At 29.6% G+C, this 21,516-nt stretch overlaps 2 protein-coding genes across 2 annotated transcripts; one reads left to right on the forward strand and one right to left on the reverse strand.

Annotated features, from left to right (window-relative positions):
- Positions 1-210: 210 nt before the first annotated feature.
- On the forward strand, positions 211-698 carry LOC119682446 (general odorant-binding protein 56a-like). Its single transcript, XM_038095897.1, has 2 exons — positions 211-286; positions 348-698. Exons 1-2 carry the CDS (start codon positions 221-223, stop codon positions 696-698), a joined length of 417 nt encoding a protein of 138 aa, XP_037951825.1. The 5' UTR covers positions 211-220.
- A 6,265-nt stretch (positions 699-6,963) lies between these two features.
- LOC119682457 lies at positions 6,964-7,456 on the reverse strand. The gene is made up of 2 exons (XM_038095909.1): positions 7,397-7,456; positions 6,964-7,335 (listed from the first exon to the last, which is right to left on the reverse strand). Exons 1-2 carry the CDS (start codon positions 7,454-7,456, stop codon positions 6,964-6,966), a joined length of 432 nt encoding a protein of 143 aa, XP_037951837.1.
- Between the last annotated feature and the right edge of the window lie 14,060 nt (positions 7,457-21,516).

The following is a 21,516-nucleotide window of genomic DNA, read 5'->3' on the forward strand; positions in this document are numbered from 1 at the left end:
CTGATAACATCAGTTTTATTCAGTAATGAAATTTTTATATTTGAAGCTTATGGAAATATTAATATAAATGAAAAAGGAAATTGAACTATTTACATGCATGAATTAATTTTAATCGTTAATATTTCATAAACTTTTGCAAAACAAATTTAAAAAATGCTTAAAAGCAAGTAAAATATGAAATTTTTATTAAAACACTATAACCACCGAGCAACTGTGGAACATGGAACGATTTTCGGTTATATTTTTATTAACTTTTTGGCTATTTGCAGCAGAACAAGTCAAGGCAGTAAACATAAAAAATGTCCTAATAATACATATAGTTAATATAAATTTTATTATTATTTCAGTGTGATACAAATGAAAAAGATCAGGGACGCATTTATGTTGGCTGTGCAATAGTTGCGAATCTGCCAAAAGAGGGATGGGAGACACACAAAGCCCGTAACTTTACGAATCCTACTAAGGAATTCAAATGCTTCTTACATTGTACATTTGAGAGTTTGAGTTTTTCCAAAAATAGTGTCATACAAACTGACGATACAATGCTGGAAATAATAAATAAAGATAAAACCCTTTGGCCCGAAATGCGAGAAGTTCTAAAAAGTTGTGGAGACAAAAATAAATTGGATAATCGTTGTGAAAATACTTATAATCTATTTATGTGCTTGAAACAGCATCCAAAATTATTTCCATGGTAAAATTTATAGATTATAGATAATGAAAACAAATATAAGAATTGTATGAGTTTATCGTAATTTAAAAGCAATTAAATGTTAAATATAATTTTTTGAAGATTTCTAGTTCAGAACAAAATTTAATTTAATTAAATATATATCAGCATTATCATTATCATTAGCATTAGCATTATATATCAGCATTAGTTTCTATTTTCATTACTTAATACTTTTATTCTTTGAACCATAATTCATCCCACATATTATATGTATGTAGGATGAAAAACAATTTTTACAGAATATAATATCTTTATTAACCTCATTAATCTTTAAAATCTCTTTGCCATTAAAAGATCTTAGAAACAAGTACGTGCAAGGATATAGTAAAAAACGGTGAGATCTTTTATTATTATCTATGCCCAGACTTTCCCAGAGTTATGGGATAGCAGGCACCACAAAGCTTTGAAGGAAATTTGAAAGGAAAGTAATAACCAAAGTGATGATATTAATAGCTCAACTATCTATTGAAATGGCGTCGTTATTATCTTTCAGTGAAACAGAAATGGTTCGCATATAAAACTTCTTAAAAAGCTATAGTAGAGTTTACACTATTTTACCCTGTTCTTGTATTGATCACAAAACCGGTATATGATTTTAAATATCACAAACTGTGTGATTGAATGAATAGTTATAAAAAATTGAGTAAAGGGTTATCAATTCTGTTGTCTTGGTTTCACAGTCAGAGATGTCATTCAATTTAGAGTTTATTAATTTAACAACAATTGAGCTTGTTAGAATTGAAAAACCTACTACAAATCGATTACAATTTTTCGTAACAAATTTTGTTATGTGAACACACTCATTTTTAACTTGAAAGATATTGGAAGATATGCAATATATTGTTACTGGACATATATGATTTCAACAGGATGCTGACAAATGTCACACAACACCTCATATTTTGACTTTGTTGTACAAGAATATTCTCAGGCAAATCATCTCACCGGATAGTTTTATGAATTGGCCCATAAAGTCGTGCAATTCGTTATCACTGTCTGTGGGGTTACGTACAGGTCATGTCTATGCGTACAATTTAGAAACTATCTATGCTTTGAAATAATGTCGATCATATCTGCCCAAAAGTAGTTTCATAATTTTTTAGCTGGGATATTCCTTGCACCATTTATTGTGCAAGGAATAATTTTAATTCTATTACACAAAACCCAGAATTTTAACATCATTTAATTATCAAATACATCCGTTTTATTTACATTATCACTTTTTTAGGAAGCAATGTCTCAAATTTCTTTCTTTCCCCCGTCACTTCAAGGAATTCAGTTATGATGATAAATTAAGATTAGAGATTATTGATTAGAATTCATTGAAAAGATCTTATATTATCTTATATGTAGGATTCATATGTCTTCCTATGAAATAGTAAGCAATCTTTATTATTTAACAATAATAAAGAAGTTTGCGTAAAAAATACATTGAAGAAAAGAGTAGACATATAATCTTAGAGAAATAAATATGCAACTGCCGTGCTTAGAACCCTAGTGAATAAAAATGATGCGGTGTTATCATCATTTGTTAATTCAATGATTAAGTAACAGTAATTCGGACAATTCGGACATTTTAGGCATAAATAATAAAATATACATTCTCCGAATCGTTGGAAAATAAATAAATTAAAACTATTTAATCAAAAATTTTTTAAGTGACTTTTAACTTAAATCGAAAAACAAAATATATATCGTAATTAATTGTTAGCATCTGCAGATAAAATGGGAATGTTCTGAAAGTTGTCTCAAAGCACCCAGCTTCGTAAACTTATCTACTTTGTAAAAACCAATAATCCGCGTATTAAAAGAAGGAGAAAAAGAATGAAGAAGATATAACAACTTGTCTAGTGTCTATCTACACATTTAGAGATATCTAGACAAAAATCTACTAATGCCTAACAACTTAGCACGATTTTTACATAAAACAGTGGACTTAAAGACCTTAAAGCGAATAAATTATCCAATTAAATTACTATCTTCTTAAATGTTTGATGAGTTTCTTTCTGGATTGTGGAATATCACTACATATACGTCTCTGATTGCTCATCTTTGATCAATATAAATATAGATCAACTATGTAGGTACATCATAAAATTCCTTTTTGGAACGATACTATCTATTTGGATGCTTCCATGAATTATTATAGATACTAAATTTGTTTTCAAAACTTGTTTGAAATTTAATGTCTTGTTTGAAATTTATTTTCTTTTAAAAATACATTTATTTTTTTATTATTAAAAATTTTCACAAATTTGAACGTTGCTATCAATTATTTATTAAGCAATGAACATATACAATCGTACTGTATTTATTTATGAGATATTGCATTAACACTATTATTGGACGACGTGATTATGAATTAAAAGTTAGGGTATGTTCTAATAATGAGAAATATAATAATAATAAATCTTAATCTTGTGGTATTTAGCTAATATAAGAAAGAGCATTAATAAATAATACCCAAATTAAATATTAGTTGCTCTTGCCTAGGTCTGCGGCTAGAAATTGACTCCGAGTGAGTTTTTATAATAAATAATACCTAAATTATATACAAGTTGCTTTTGCCTAGGCCTGTGGCTAGACTTGAGCTTTTATAATGAGTTAATAATGAATATACTTATGTTTTAATAAAATTAACCGATTTCCTTGGTTTAAGGAACTGAATTTTGTACTCTATCTGCATTGGTTTTGTGCCTGATCCTGACTATTACTTTTTTAACCTGAGGCCATTATTACAAACTGATCATTACAAACTCTTAATAAGGCTATAGGTTAAATATTTGTTTAGTTTTATGATAGTTAATAAAATGAGCTTTTTAATTAATTTTGAAAGATTTTTATTTACTTTATCAAACTTTAGATTTCATTTTCACAAATATAATAATATAACATTTTTGTAGAAATTTTATACTATTATTTAAATAGTAATAAAAAAATATTATTGATACCCAAAAATCGATATAATAATCTTATATAAAAAAAACTTGTACACATCCTCAAAATATGAGTATAGACGAATATAAAACTTAAGTCGCTTATAATTCTAAAATATTTAATTTCATTGTAATCAAATCATTTCGCTTATTTTATTTTTTTATTTTTTTAACCTTTAAAATTCTTCTGCTGCATAACAAAACAAAAAAGTTTTAAGTACTTTTCTACAAACAAATCATAACAAATAAAATTATAAACAAAAATACTTTTAATGAGGACATGCAATAAACGATAACCAAATAAACAATTTCTGAAGAATTGCACAAATTTTTATACATAACTTTTCGGTTCCTAATAAAAACAAAAAAAACAAAAAAAAACAAAAAAAATAAAAATATCAGATTACATTATGTCAGTAAAAAAACGCTGAAGAGAGAAGCGTTTTCAAACTAAACCAAGTCAACATACCGCAGTCCATCACGTTCAATGACATGGACGCGCACTCACCAAAGGCATGACCACAGCCAGTCCGCAAAGTGCATAGGAAGCACTTTTGGATTGTGAAACAAAAGGTTTAAAGCGATTTTAAAGCCGTCAAAAATAACATAAAAATATGTTTTCATAAACCGTGAGATACACATTTACTACTTTAGGTTATTGTTAGATTCAAAAATTCTACAAAATGATGAGATACTCATACGTAATTTGTCCTAAAAAGTGTTTGACCTAATTTTTAATTTTTTTATGGCTTTGAAGTGAGTATAGTGAGTAAGTGAGTTCAAAATGTGAACTTTATTGCGATAAATCATCATTTAGTATTTATTTTAAAAGTTTACTAATTTTAAATAATATGTTTTAGTATTTTTCTACTTAAAGCCTTAGCAGTTAGTGAAAGGTCTGTACGTAGAAAGTTCAGTTTTGTCAAATAAATATTGGAATCGTACGTACTAACAATGAAAGCAACAATGAGATACACATAAAGATGTCATTAGTAGGTGCTCGTTCATCCATAAATATGTACATAAAAATTAACATAAATGTATCTTAAACAAAAGGAAAAACTTTAAGCAAATATTATAATATACATATATATATATATATTATACGATATATTATTTTATTAACAGTATCCACAGCAATCATTAGAATTTTAACTAAATAATGTACCGAAATAGTCAACAGTACAATTATAGAATAAAAATCCTCTAATACATACACTAATATTTTCATTATTTTTTTCTTTCTCGAAAATTGATTTTTGAGTTCCGCTGTAGATATTTTATAATACACTTCAAAGGGCTTCTGATGAAAATCCTTATCATCTATAATATTAATCTCTTTATACATACATGTTATAAAGCATTTAAAAGATTTATTAGAAGAGCTGTCTTCTCATTTCACATCTAACTTTACCAGATCACCCAGCTCAAAATCTGATTCATTCGCACAGTCAAGAAACATTTGTTGAGCTTCATTTTGAGCTGCAGTCTTCAAAATATTATACACTAAAAATTGTTTAATTTAGATTTATTAAATTTAATTCATAATTACCAATTGAAATAATAATGCATCTAAGAAGAAATAAAAAATATATATTATACCAGAAAACATTTTAGACTTCAAATAACATTACCTATTTGGCATTAACTGACAACTTAAAAAGTTGATCATATAAATATTTTAACTTGACTTGCCCGCTGAAACATTCATTTTAATTGAATATTAAATTTGTTTTTTAATAATTATTTATTTGTATTAATTGAAATTATTAATTGCTTAAATATTAAAAACAAAAATAATCATTTAGTGATATAAATTCCACATCCGATAAGACTGCTTCCATAAAAATTCTTAGCACAGTGACATCTATGAGTGAGTGGTAGCCGATGAAAGCTCACAAAATATCCACTTACTATCAAGTGATATAGATTTTGTCCCAAATCTGATGAGACTTAGTGGTGTCTGTGATTAAAATCCGATTTTACGCGGAAAGAATGATTGTATTTATTTACTTACATTTGGCATGGAGTTGAGTTTTCACACCGTGGCTTGTGACCCAAAGATAAGAGGAGGTTCGATGGATCTAGCTTCTTACCAACGAGGAAGTTATGCCAAACACATGACTTCAATTGATGCCAGCCAAATTCCTTGGAATTCCAACGCGGTGTCTATCGGCGCATTATCTTAATAGGTGTGTTTAGAACACTATGGTGTTGAGCCAACAAAGTAAATAATCACGTAAATGAAAATATAAGTCGTCGACACAGTAGACGACCTTAACAAAATAAGTGTAGTTAGAGATCCATAGTATTAAACTGAGAAAAATTAAATGCACTGGTTTAAAAAGAAATGATTCATAAAGTTCAAATGGCTTAAGGAAATACAAAAAGATCAATTGCCGCTATTAAAATTATTTAGTGCTAAAAGGATATGCTAGAGTGTTGTTGTTTATTTTTTAATTTAGTCCAATAAATAAAAAAAATATTTAAGGCAGTTAGCAAGGTGAAGTAACATTTCTGAATTTACTGAGCACTCGATGAGCCTAAACAAATCACTACAAACTTTCAACGAATATCGCTAGATATTACATAGAGTCTACGTACTTCCTTGACCAAGTAGTTTCATGAAGTCTGTAGAGATTAGTCAAAAGAATTGCAAAAGAAATTGAATGTTAGATAAACCACAAATTTTATAAACCTGTGAACTAGAATATTGATCAAATACTAAAAACGATTAGCTGTGAAATAAATATAGAATAAAATGGTAATCAAGCACATACTAGAACATATTTGTTAAAAATGATTATAAGAGAATCAAATTTCGAAGTAGAAGGTAGAAGCTCATTTAATATATATATCCTACAAATGCTTGCTTTTTAAGAATATAATAGTTCCCAAAATGGCGCAATATTTTTGATGTCCATTCATAGGGGCAAAACCTAACTTTTTAGTTTTTATTGCTTTCAAGAATAAGTTCAAAATGTGAACTTGATTGCGATAAATCACCATTTAGTATTTATTTTAAAAGTTCACTTATTTAAAGTGAAATATTTTAAACATTTCTCTTTGAAGATGTGACAGTTAGTGAAAGGTCTGGTGATTGAAATTTCAATTTGTCAGTGATTATTGAAAGAGATGTATGGCTTAAATGCTGCTCATAAATTACAAGAAAATATTTATCACTAAAATATGTGTCCATAAAAATATTTGGTGTCATGTGTTATAAAAATTAAAATATAAAACTGTCAACTAGTAATTTTTATTATTTTAATTATAACATTTAGAACAATCCTTCTAGCCAATAAGTAAACTGGTATAATTGGCAACGCAAGTATAGAAAATAAATCCTTTTTCACAGTCATTTATTTCTTCCTCGCTTTCTGTTTTTTCTGCAATCTTCTCTTTAGTTTTTGCTAGGCAAATGGAATAAATTGGGCGTACAGTTTCCGGTTTGGCTAATTTGTTAACCATTACAAATTGTTCCTCATGGAAGCCTGCTTCATCCATTATCTTTGCTTTTTTATAGATGCAGGTTACAAAGCATTTAAAGGAATTATCAGCATTAAGAAACCGATTTGCAGTTATCAACGGAAACTCGGTCAGCTCGAAATCTGATTCATTCGCACAATCCAACAAGGTTTGGGTAGCTTCGTTTTTACCTGCAATCTACAAAAGATTATACAATGATTTGATTTCGATTGAATTTAACTATATTGTTTTATATTACCGGCTTAAAAATTAGTACAAAAGCGAAAAGACAGCTCAAATATACGATTCCAGGAAACATGTCGAGGCTTCAAAAAGTTTTTATTGACTGTCGAGTTTATTAAAAGGTAGGTACATATATATGTTTTGACTTACTGGAGCAGAAATTAAAATTAAATCACTTAAATTTTAATATGAGCAGTTATTCATTATTTTAACTGAAAATATTTGCTATTTTAATATATAAATTAAATTAATGTTTTTAATTGCTATTATAAAAAATGCTTGGAGATAATTTGGTTCAGCTTTGCCACTGCTTAATACACTTCCCACATATAATTTTGCTATTTAATACCCTTAGAAATATTAAATTATTCTTAATTAAATTCAAATATAAGCAATTCCATGCTGAAAAAATAATTATCTTATTCTCGACTCCACCAAGGAAGCTTTCGTGTTTTGTAAACAAAATATTGCCTACACAACTCCAACCAAATTCAATGTCAGCATCCCACATAGAGCACGTGGGCTTTTAATACAAATAAAATCCAGAATTTCACTAGCACTCGTTTCTGTTCTCCTGTAAAGCAAACATGAACTTGAACGGAAGTCAGTACATATGGAAAGCTTATATAAGCAAATATCAAAACAAACCGTTAAGTAGTAACAAAATGGCGTCGTTTAGCTGCAGCTAAGCATCAAAATCAACCACATAGCAAAAGCCAGCTAACGCCAACGCATGTCATTGCCTTCCTGAATACGTAAAAAGTCAGGGGAAGCTAGGCGTAAGCGTATATTGAAGCATGTACTAAAACAAAAACAACGCTCAAGCACACGAAAAATAAGCTTGAAACCAGATGACGCAGCAGGAAACGGAAGCAAAGTTAACCTTGAAGTTGGCCTCAGCTGCAGAGGGTAAAGCACAATAACACCGAGAAATGAAGGAAAATGGCAATGCCAATAAACTTAAGAAATCTTAAACTTAATAACAGTAGTAAAATAACAAAAACAATGTAAACCAAAACTTCTACATCCTCTCCTCGAAACAATTTTTACTTCAACGGCACGTGTTGGAAATGAGTTTTTATATGTCCTTTCTTCGTATCCTTACTTCATTGTAGTAGATTTTTTCTTGGTTATGTTCTTGTGTTGAGAAAGTTTCCTGCAACATACAACTGAGATAGCAAAATGTTTGAATTATGCTAACATATATATTTCTTTGTTATTATGTATTCACATAAATCTATATGTATTACTGCTTAATACAAAGAAATTTTCCCAAAATTATATGATTGGGGTAGGTATTTTATTTGTCATTCTCATTATGCTAAGAGATGGTTTTATATATTTGGATGTGACAATAACATTCCTGGGAAGTTCAGGGTGAAAATATGACATTGAATAATTATTTATTATTCAGTGATGAGGAACAAAATAATAATGAAAGTTAGGGTTTACTTAAATTAAAATACCCTATAATCACAAAGATTTTCTGAGATTAAAATGACATTTGCATGAAATGTTTAAATGAAATAGTCTTTATGTGACAGATAACTGAGCCTCAGCTGCTGGTTACTGTATATATTCATTTTAGGTTCATACAATATGCAAAATATGTGCTTAAAATATTTTTTAAACATATATTTTTAAAGGTTTTTTACAATTATAAATTTCTCTTATTATATTCACAAATTTAAGAATGCTTATATTCTTATAATAATATGGAATGTATAGATATTTCAGTATTTTTAACACATTATATAAATGGCCGATTGAGTTTTTAAAGAAGTTTTAGAAGAAGTGGAAGATTACATAACGAGGCAAACTTGGAAATGAACGGTCGAAAGTGAACTAGTTGAAGTATGATATACGTCATCTAGAAGCACCAAACAGAGTCAGATTTAGAAGAATTACTGAGGCCCTATGCAGAAGTGGGCAATGGTAGTAATAATAATATATTTCATCTAGTTACAAAGTATTATCCTTTACTGTACAGCACAAAGTTTCTTTTAGCCGACAAAACTAATATTCTATAGATTACTCACACTATCTGTATTTTTATATAGCACAGAGATATTGACACTATAGCACATACTATCGTCACGAGAAAAGTCACTTTTAAGGTCTACAGTTATCACAGATAAGTGACAACTACAATATTCGAATTAATCACAATCTATATTGGATTACTCACGACATTGGTACTGCATTTCTGGGTTAATCATATCGTGAAGATGGAAGACAGTAGAGTAATCAGATTGAACGTGTATTAACAGCACTTTATGAATAAGGCTTGAGTAAAATGACAGAAAACGGAAGTATCTCGAAAGGAATGCTATATCATGCCTAGTTAAAAAGACTACTTAAATATGCAAATAAATCTGTATATTAAGTGTCATATGGTTTGATACATATTTGGTATTTCACACAGAGTAGCATCCATCTGACGATATATGTTATTTCCATTTTGATATATTTTTTTGTTATAAAATGTCATCTACTAGTGAGATAATGCTAATTGATACCAAAATAAAACTTAAAAAGTAAATAAACTAGTAAATAGTAAATAAAAAATAATATATAAAAGCCATCATGTCTGAAGTGGTTGCCGTAATGTACTGATGTTAAATTTCGGATGAGCAAAGAAGCTTTGAAACTAAACTTGTGAAGTTATATCCTATTCAAAATATTTTTAAAAAGAGCTTAGAAAAGAGTCCCACGACTTTCTCCATCAACCGCTCCAATAAAAAGTCTTTTACTACCTTTTCATTGTTGATTGAACATGTTAGGACTTCCAAAACCTTGTTTTACTTTTCTAATCATCACAATTTTCTCAAAACAATTATAACAATATAATATTTTGACCACTTCGACACCATTAATTCCTTTTTTAAATCCTTATTAATTATTTTAATTCCTTTCGGATTTAAATTCCGTGGAAAATCGGATCTTTGATGCTAGAAGAAATACATCTGTCACTTTCAACTTAATAATTTGAAGTAAAGATTTTCCCATCTATAAAACTTGTGATGGCCAGAACAAGCAATAATCTGAAGGTGTGAGATCTGTAGAAATTCAAATTTAATTCGTTTTGATAAATTTAAGCCTTTTCAAATTTAGTTAATAATTCAAATTATATTCTTGAAACCCTCACTTTAAGCTTCAAGCATGATCTTATTTACTCATTCATTTCTTGCATTTACATATGATCCAAAACGTTCTATATTTTTTATCATTTGTGAGACAAATCACAGGTATCAATACAATGTGTAATTTTTTTTTTGTGTAAAGAACATATAAGATATAAAACGTTACCCAAAACGTTTCAAGTGATCATAAGTTACTCACTTCGATCAATTTAATCTCTCAACGATTCTATTAATCATTATTTGCTGGTTGGCATTTATCAACATCATTATTTAGTATTTATCACCTTTACATGATATTCCAGTAAGCAGTGCATCTTCAATAGATCTTAAAGGATCTATATATCTTTTGTTGGTGAAAATGAGATCATTTTTTTGACAAAATATTATGAAGTATAATATTGATTATAGATTACTTCCATTCTCAAGCTGGAGTAAATTCCATATTTTATTCAAATGTATACTGTGAAAGACATTTTTTATTAATATTTATAGTCTATAATATCTATGATCTTCAAGTACTTAATATTTGCTACTACTAATCAGGATGATTTGATTAATATAGTATTTAAGTTTTACTATATAATATAAGGGCGAATATTTTTACCTAAAGCACAAAGTACATAAATCGGATATAGTGAATCATTTATGAGCAACCGTTTCGACATAATTAATTTTCCATTTATTGATTAAATGAGTCCATTCAGTGGTTTGTATTACACATTAACAATATTTTTATATATGAAAGAATAAAAAAATAATATTATTAAAAGCTGTTTTCGCAATTAAGAGAAGAGAGAAAAAACAAATGAATTTCTAAAGGCACTTAACAGAATTAATACAAGTAAATAGCTTCAATGGAGACATAGCAAAAGTAATAAATATTTATAGCAATCTATGCAGTGTATATAGAACATATTATAGATTTCTATATTAATACAATGTATTTGCTGTTATATTCTTTAGAATACAACAACTCATTTAAACACGTACACAAGTAACAATAAATGAACTTAATTGTAATAATGTACTTTAAGTACATAAATTGTATAAAATAATTTTCCTCTCAAGGTTAGAAACGGTCAAGGTTACAGTTTAGTTACCCCATGTAACAATGATTGGGGGTAAAAATTTTCTGGCGACACTTTTTTTATTTCTTATTTCAATTTTGGTCTTTAGTGAAAAATAAAATTAAAAATTTGGAGTATATGATTATGAAATTAATCATTCTTTTAAAATTATTTAAAGTTATTAGGAAACCAAAAAAATTGACAATCGGAAGAAATATTGATATCATTAGTACGGTTTGCAAAAATTGAAGTTTAAGGTCAAATCTAATTATCTTTAAATTTAGAATTAAAATATAAACATTAGTTGTAACATAACTAAAGATTGTAAATATAAAAGAATCTGTATTCTAACATATAAACCCTGCTATGAGGGCTGTCTTTTAAACCTTGTCAAATTATGGCAAATCCATCGGGAACACATTTTTCTGACACCTGAATGTACATGTAAAATTGAATGTAAGCTGGTCTAAGTAATACCCGAGGATGCCTTTATATTCCAGTATGTAACATGCCGATTTATGTCAATCATATCTAGCATTGTATCAATATTTTCTGCTACCACTGTTCAGTCTTGAACATCCTTCACGAAATTCGTCGGAGAGAAAACGACGAACATGCTTGAATTCATTGAACCAGCGTTTTACAGTCGCTGCATGTGATTTCTTATCACCAAATGTGGAACTAAGTTGATCGATGTATTTTTTTCATGAAAAATGATTTGTGTCGAAAATCGTAAAAATCATTAAACGAAAATATTAAATATTAAATTTCATTTCTGTTAGCATTTATGGTAGAAAATGTCCAACTATTGAACAGAAATACTAAATTTCATATAGCAATACTTAATGTTGCCTATGCCCTAGACTTAAAAGACAACCTACTTGTTTTAAAATAGGGGTCGGTTAAATACTGACCACTATGTATAAACACTTCGTTTCAATGTAAAAATCAACAAACTGTTGACAAATAACATGTACTATCATAATCCTTTATTAAGTGATAACACTCTATGGAAAGAAATTAGGTTCAATAATGGCGCTAAGTGAGATCGATAGTGTTAATATAGATATAGATGTAGATATTGATAAAAAATAAAACTAAAAAGTTCGCAAAAATTTGAACTAAACAATATATTTTCAACTCTTTTTATCTTACTAACAAGTTTCCGGCATTCAAATTCTATCAAATTTTTTGGTTCTTACAAGAATTCCATGGAACAATAGTAGTGCGACTTCTTATCATTATATAAAAAATTTTATTTTCTTAACACGATTTTTCTTGCTTCCTCATGAACTTCTTCTAACTTTTCTTTTGAAGATTAAAGATTAGTTTAAAACCAGACAAAAAAAGAAAACTATATTAATTTTTTTATTCTTTTTAGTCCTCCTCCCTATTCCCTATCTCTTTACTCAAATAGTCTGCCTCCAAATCAACATTTAACGAAATTATCGAAAAAATTTTTATTTTCATCATTCAGAATTGCGTTAAGCCACGGTGTCAAAATGATGTTGGTTCATATTTAGTTCAGTTTGGAGAATAGCCAACCGTCATTCGACACGTAATTGGTGAAGTGTTAACATAACATAATGTCTTTCTAAAATAGTGCATTATCGTACTACAAAAACTTTTAAAATTCCGGTGGTCCTCTGGTCCACAATAAATTAAATTTCGAAAATTTAAATCACGGTCAATAGCTTTCTGAGTCACAAAAAAACTACGGTTAGCATTTTATTGACTTTGATCTTCTATAACTGTTTCCATTTCTTCTTTTTGGGTCCTATGTTGACACCCATGCTGCGTTCAGTTTGGAAACACAATATTTCATCATTAGTTGCAGCGGCGACATATGTGTTGAATACACTTTACAAATGTTTTTAATATGTCATCGATATGTTGTAATTTTCAGTGTTTAATCGTACCTTAGAGTGTGTAACACAAGTTGTCCACAGACCTTTTGTTAACTCAAATATGTGTTCAAAAATTTAATAAATTCTACTTTTCAGTATTCTAGTTCTATATTCGAAAATTCCACACACAGTCGCTTGTAAGAACTTTTTTAAGTTTCTCGATGTTTTATTCATTGCAAGTGCTTTCTGGGATTGTGTTTGGACATCGTCGTCAAGGTCCTCACGTCTGTCATAGAATCTGCAATGTCTGACAACGAAAGACATGCATTCTTCCTCATACTTTTAGCATTTTGTTTCTTTCTGCTCCACTTTAACTTAATCTAAAATAGAATTTTATAATCGTTTTTTCGATTATTGGTTGGTTGATTATAGTGGCAGATTAGCAGATATCTTTTAGTTGACCTAATTAGCGATTTCTTGCCGTTTTACTAATAAATTTCATGCCAGAAGCTTTAAGATATAAAAAAACCTGAAACTAAATCCATTTTGTTCAATTGAGAGGAGTTAATAGATATTTCATTCTTGCCGATAAACAGACTGATAAACTGTCAAAAAAGCATTTCCCTACAAACTTGTTTCTTCTAGAGACCAAAGTTGGGCGTAGACAGAGAAAATGCATTAAGCATTGTTTTTTTATTCTATAAGTTTTCACAACTTCTGCAATGAGTATTAAAAAGAATCTCCGAGTGGGTTACTCTATATCAGTGACCAAATAAAATTTCAGTAAAAATTGCAGTGTTCATGAGTTTTCTTTCAATGGGTACCAAAGATCTGGCCCTGTTATATGAGGGCCATGTTAACCGCGAAGTATACAAACTAATACTGCATAAAATGTCACGCTACACCGAAATTTCTGGTAGTAGTTATTGTATATATAGATTACACTGCGTATATTGTAATGTTCAAATATATACAAATTTACAGCAAGTTATTTGAAAACCAATTCCATTGGACTCATTATACTATATTCAGTTAAATACTAATATTGACTCTATCAAAGTCAATCTATTGGCTGTTTGTCAATTTAGTTAGTTAAAAAGATTTTTTCACGTGCTTTTAGCTGTGGCAAAATCAAAAAAATATTTGTCTCCCCATAAATTATAGCCTACCACCACTTTACCGAAATACGTCACTACTTCAAAAATGTTCTGTATATTATTTACGTACTTACGTCTTCCCAAAGTAGTATTATGGTAAAGATTCTTAGTAATTACCAGAACTGTATTGGTTACCACTGCCCTTGACAATTATTACCCTTTTAAATATTTCTTTTTTTCTTATATACGTACTTGTTGACTACACAAGCTCTGGAAAATATTATTAAAAAAATCAATTATTAATTTATTTTATTTTTCACATTTCTTCGCCAGCGATAATTTTATAGAAATATTCCACTACTATATAGCTATTTGTGATTTATAATATTCAGACACGTCAATGGGAAAAAATTGCATAAATACGTATATAGTATATACACCTATATTTAAACCCGCGTACTCGATGTAAATGTGAAAAAAGCCATTGAAAGTTACCTCTGAATATATTTTTATATGAACTTTTATAAAATGAACTGCTAATTTCATTATATTTCAATTAAAATATGACGCAGTTAAGTTATATTGCGTTAGCATTAAGGAATCTAACCAAATAATTTTACTCCATTTCGCAAAGAGAAATTCTTATACAAAGTTTAGGTGAATATTTTTAAGGGACTGGATTCCATACACCTACATATCTAAGTTCACAGTATAAGCAAAATATATACGAAATTCTGTTTTCATAAGAATTCTGCCAGCTACAATTTATTCCATGTTGCCCGTGTCACGAATAAGGAGAACGAGTGTATAGAGAATGTAACGAGTGTAACGCTCTACGAGTGTGAGAAGTGACGACCTCATGCAATGACAACAGTCAACAAACTTGTAGTGCACAAGGTAATGGCAATACACTTTTAAAAGTTCAAAATCATAGAAGGAGAATCTGCTGTGAAGCAGAAGAGCTAAAGAGCACTGAGCTTTTTGTTCTTGGGAATATGAGAAGAATATCTGATTTAAATTAACTAACAAAGTTTAAAATATTTGTATATTTTAATTAAATGTAATATAAATTATTCTAAATATGTATTAAAATGATTTGCTTATTCTCTACTTATTTGGTTTGAAGTTTCCCTTTGCTATTATAAGGCTCTTAAAGCTTACTTGCTCCTACCTTCAAAAGTGTTTTAACCTTTTATAATTTATCCTTGTTGCTCTAGCAAGGATAAATTGCCGCATGTTAAAGCGCCATCTAAGGACGACAACCTGATGTAAACAATAAGGAGCTTTCGCTCTCTGTTTCTTCTCTCTTCACACATAGTGGTTTCTTAACATTTTCTCTTTTAAATTTTTGCATAAAGCTTTAGTAGTCTGTTAAGGACTTAGTAGCGTTGAATTACAATTAAATGCCTCGAATAAACGTAGTATATGCGTAGGCGCGAAACCAAGAACTTATTGTTCACGCTATACTTGAACATGCACGATTATTTGCGTGTCAAATGCCGGGCATGCTAAGCTTGCTTGCTGTCTTTTTCTTACAAATTAGGAATGTTCATGTAAAAAAAAAATTGTGCAACGACCCTCTCTTTTGCGCCAGTTGAAGTTCAAGGTTAAATTTGAAGGATATTCGCTTTTACGCCAAATGCTACACCCCATACTATGCATATACGAGTACATACATAAGCTTACTCTGACGTTTGCATATGGAGCAGCTGCTGTTGCTATACGGTTTCTTACATATTTTTATCGTCATTCTGCTGGACCTTTCCCTATACACCTGCTGCTGCTCAGCTTTGTTTATAAGGGCAACTTTTGTTGTTGTTGTTTTGTTGTTGTTGCTTTGTTGTTGTGTTGTTATTACTTGGAACTAATTTTTTTTTATTTGTTTATTTATTAAGCATTTTTCTATTACGTTCTCTTCTTGTTTTATTTTTATTATATGGTATATGAATACTATATGTTCTGCCACCAAGAAAAGTTCAATGATAACCTTGAGGAGATGTTAAAAGTTTCGTCTACCCTTAAACCCAAACCCAATATGCAAGTTATGTGATTATGAAGCAGCGCGTGACTTTGATTTGGTTTTTTAATGATTTTCTTGCTATATCCGGAGGTGCACATATTCACGTTTACTTAAGAAATCTTGATAGAGTGTGCGGTTATTACTGACAGAAAGGTAAAGGTCAATGTAAGGACATTCTCAAAGGCGGCATTCAACAACTTCACATTTTTCCAAAAGGTTTCACTAGAGATTTGTTTTGCGTTGCAAAAACAAAAACAAAAAAAAACAATACACGTGTGTTTCAGAAATATTAAAATAATATTCGATATTAATTTTCTTGAATTTTGTTGTTGCTTAGTGGATCAAAACATACAATCCTCTTTTGATTTAATTAGGCTGAGGATATTACATATTATGTACTTTCGTTTTGCAAGGTATATTAGTATTTAAGAAAACAAAAAGAGATGTCAAGCTCATCGATAGTTCACATAATAAATATATTATTTGTTACTTTATAATTTATAAAGAGGTGTTTTTGAACAGTAGTGAACTACAACAACAAAAATTCATTTTATACTATTTTATAATTTATAATAATAATTAAAATTTAATATTTTATAATAAAAATTTCACGACGCCAATTTAAATTAGTAAACTATCTCATAAATAAAAATAGAAAAGATAGATAGAGATAGAAAATGGAATTAACTAAACTAAAAAATGGTTAGCTGACAATACAAGATCATCCATTTTCAGACCAAATAATATAAATGCCGTTTACTCTATTTGCCTCATTGAGAAAAAATAGTAAAACAGCTCTAGATCAACTCTAAATGTAGTCTTAACCTGCGTGATTAATTCTATGTCAGCTTGACGATTCTTGAAAATACTAACATCGTTATAAAACGCTGAACTTTATCTAAATGATGAAATTGACGTTCGGTTGAGCTACCTCATAACAGATAGCTTGGATGGTAGTCTAAAGCTAACTGACCTATTGTTTAGTTAAAGCAAACATAGTCCTAGACTCAGATTAATAATTAGTTTCTTAACTAATCGTGCTTCATTGAACTAACACTTTTCAAAGTTGTAGAGGGAATTCCTGGAGTTGGTTAAGATCCTTAAAAAGGAAGCCCCTGAAATAGTCAACCGCCGCCTCACGTGCGCTAGGCAGTAGCGAAGCAGATGTGGAACACTTTCATCGTCCTCTTCAGAATTGTGACAGGAATGATTAAATGGAAAACTCAAGCTTCTGACGTGCTTCTTCGGTCGTGACCCGTCAACAAATTTACTATAAGTCTGATATCTTCATGGGGGATTTTAATGAAAACAAGAGGATTATTTTTTACAGATGCCTGCACATCTCAATGATAAGCACTCCGACTGCGCAGTTCATCTATCTAGCAGTTGCCGAAAATGTTTCTATGACCGGGAATACAGAGTAAAGAAATGTTAAAATGTTGAAGGATGCCATCATCAACAGATTCTGTGAAGTCAAGAACAAGTCCATCCCTCAAATCTGTTTGTGTACAGTCATTTTATTAAAATGTGTCTAGCCAAATTTTTCCTAAAGCCAAAACAACAACCAGAGGACAACTTTTTTTAACAAAATTTGATGTAAAGATAAAATTGCAGAGCAATCTTAAGACAATACCTACAAACTCATTCCAACAATGTTTCTCAAACTGTAGACTTTAATAATTGTTGGCTACTTGGTTTTAGTGGCGGCAGATCTTCTTTTTTATCTAAGTAGCACATAGGTGACAATACAGCACCACAACCCCGGTTATGATTTTCATGGTTTTGAAAATCTGCATCCTAACCCGAATTTGATAAGGAAGATGATTTTTTGGAAAATATATATTTTGGATGATCGCCAGGCTTTCTAGTTTATTAACTTTTAAAGCCATTTGTTAAACTAACAAGACCGAGAAATAAGTATATTACATCAATAGAGGAATTTGTACTTTGAAAGGGAAGAAATTTTTGATATTTTAAAATTATTATTATATAATTTAAAATTATATATCAAGTTTTTTCGTAAGTGATCTTATATTTTTTTAATAATTTTTTATGTTATTATGGAATAGGAAAAATAAATTAAACTGATAATTTTAAGTAAAGAAAGTTAAAAAAAAATTACTTTTGGCAAAGTTTCAGTGCCCGTAATCTTTTTCATATATTATTTTCTTATAAAATAATTAATTCTAAGGTTAGAAAAGACTCTAGCTCCAAAGGGCATGTTATACAAACAGTCATATAACCTAAAACGAACGAATGGTCACGGCAATTTACACTCTCTTTGGTCATGGCCAAAATGCATATAGAGACTTATATCACAATTCTCAATTTCCTACTTCTACTACTATTTTGATATTTATGTGTCTATATTTAAAGCATATTTATTTTTATGTGAATATGATTATATATCCATACAAAAATACACATATGTACTTCTAATAGTCGCAAATTTTGATATTTGTTACTGAGCAGTGCTATTTCGTTAGAGTTACTCGTCACCGCGACCAAATTTAAATCCAATTTCTCTATTTCTCAATTTTTTTAATTTACATTGAAAACAACAACAATTTCAAATTGGATGTGACCATGACTCTCTATATAACATAGTCCTAAGTGCATTATTTATATAATGGTTAATTTGCTTTTGTTGCTATGAGTACCAAGGGTGATAAAAAAATTTTAATGTTTTATTTTTTTTTTTTTATAAACTATTTATCGTATTTAACCATTACTGTAATTAATGTATTTCACCAGCCGCGTTAAATATTTTTGTGAATATTTGTAATTACACACAGAGCTTTTAAATTTTTTTTGTTTTGTTAATTGCATTCAAAATTTTTAAAATTAAGCTTTGAAAGGACCTAGTCAACATTAATTACAAATTATAAGCTAATTACAGTGCAATTAAAAAACTTCAAACAAAAATGTCCTTGCGTAAAATTGTTTTTACTTTGATAATTGAAATTAGTCAATTTCATGCATTAAAAAGCAGCTACAGACATGCAACAATGAAAACAGTTCATGTCAGGTCTAAACAAAGCGCCCACGAATTTTACTAGACTATGTGAGTAGCACGACAAGAACAACAACGACAAGAGAACAAGTGTTAAAAGCCAGCAATAGAAATATCCTAAAAATAACAACTAAAGCGCAATTGACAAGGCCAAATAATATGCATACGAAATGAATTACATATACATATATTTATATATATATATATATATTACATACAGGGGCAATGAAAACCCTTGGACTTGAACTGTGCACAAAGTCTTAACACGAGCAAACCCCCACATTGATAGGTGGCTAACTGATTGCTAAGGGAGCGCACTTGGGAGGTTGAGTTTGATCTCTGTGTATATGTGTGCGTGCATGCAATATAAATGGTCGAAACGTGTATGTAGTTAAGTTTGTGTGGATTTTTAACCTTCGAAAAGCTTTTCTATTTCAGTTTTGAAGGTTAATTTAAACCAAATGCCAATCACAACAAAAAAAAAAAGAAAAACTGTAAAGTGGTAAGAGTGGATAACGTGAATCAAGAGAAAAGCTAAGCATATTTGCTAGTAAAAAAGAGAAGTCAGTATACCTGGCAGAGAACTGCATGAGAAACTAATGTGCATTATAGTGCAGATATATAGGAGTTGGGGTTGGTAGTAAATAAAAGCAGAATAGTATTTTATAAAATGGTAGAATACGTAGCAAACCGGCCGGTCGCATAACAATAACAACAATATAGCTTTTACGAAAATCTAAGTGCAGTTACTGGCATTGGCAATGGCATTGGCATTGACGTAAATACCCTTGACGTATTACCTTTCCAGTACATACAAAAACAATTACAGCTTTTAGTTAGATATTTTACGTAGTATCAGAACCCAATTTCTGGGTACATACAAGCATATTTGGTTGAGTTCATATTGAAAATTCTGTGTGTCATTAGTTCGTACTGAATATTAAGTTAAATTGCAATAAAAAATTTCATGAAAAGTTGTAAATGCATATTCATTACTGTTCATATGTGCTATGCATGCAAATTTTGTTGAGTTGGCAAATGCCAATTGTTTACAAAAATTAATATTAAATTTTATGAACTCAATAAATCTGCTTAATAACTCACAGCACGCCACACTCATTCATATTTTCTATACTAAATTTTTTAATAAAATTTTTTATACATTTCAAAACTAAACAAAGAGCAGCAATAATAATAAATATGACGTTGCATTAATAAATGCAATGCACTTAAATGGTTAATGATCCCTTTTAGTGAGCGCATGGAAGCGCATTGAAGCGCATTTACAACGTCAGCTAAAAAACAAAAACAAATAATCTTTATAGTGATAAGACCCACGAACGAACAAAGTAGCCAACTTGCCTGGCAGTGCATTGCGCTGATAAAAACGCTGATGCAGTGCTGACTGTCTTCTAAAAATGCATCTCGCTTTGCTCGAAGATACACAAACAAATCATTTGCTAGTTAAGATTTCTCTGCATGGTGAACTTTTCCTACAACTTCAATCTGTACCACTATATGGTAGGGTGATATCTTTGCTCTAAAATAATTGTTATATTTTAATCTAAGGATGGTAAATGTGTGGGTTATATGCCACAACCCACATACGCGAGTAGTAAGTCGCCATTTAGCATTTACAATAATGATATTAAAACAACTATGGGCACCAGTTCAAGTGTGTTCATTGAGATAAAGTTCCATTGATTTAATACTATCTACTTCTCTACAAAAAAAAAACAAAATGTGTATATATAATGTATATTTGTAATAAAAAATACTACAACGAAAAAGGTAAACGGTCAATATGGGTTGTCCTTGAATATGTATCATATTGAGTTCTGTGTTCTATTGAGAAGGATAAGGATGCTTTTTATATAAGTGAAATATTAATCAGACGTATAAATAGGTACTTTTGTGCTTTGTTCAGTTTTACAACAATGAATTGTATC

This window comes from Teleopsis dalmanni, chromosome 1 (genome assembly GCF_002237135.1).
Source record: "Teleopsis dalmanni isolate 2A chromosome 1, ASM223713v2, whole genome shotgun sequence".
Lineage (NCBI taxonomy): Eukaryota > Metazoa > Arthropoda > Insecta > Diptera > Diopsidae > Teleopsis > Teleopsis dalmanni.

Excerpts from the sequence above, each read along its gene's own strand:
- LOC119682446 (XM_038095897.1), top strand. The coding sequence starts at position 221 with ATGGAACGATTTTCGGTTATATTTTTATTAACTTTTTGGCTATTTGCA. Across the intron at positions 287-347 it reads CAGCAGAACAAGTCAAGGCA|TGTGATACAAATGAAAAAGA; the intron begins GTAAACATAAAA and ends TTATTATTTCAG.
- LOC119682457 (XM_038095909.1), bottom strand. The coding sequence starts at position 7,456 with ATGTTTCCTGGAATCGTATATTTGAGCTGTCTTTTCGCTTTTGTACTA. Across the intron at positions 7,336-7,396 it reads TTGTACTAATTTTTAAGCCG|ATTGCAGGTAAAAACGAAGC; the intron begins GTAATATAAAAC and ends AATCTTTTGTAG.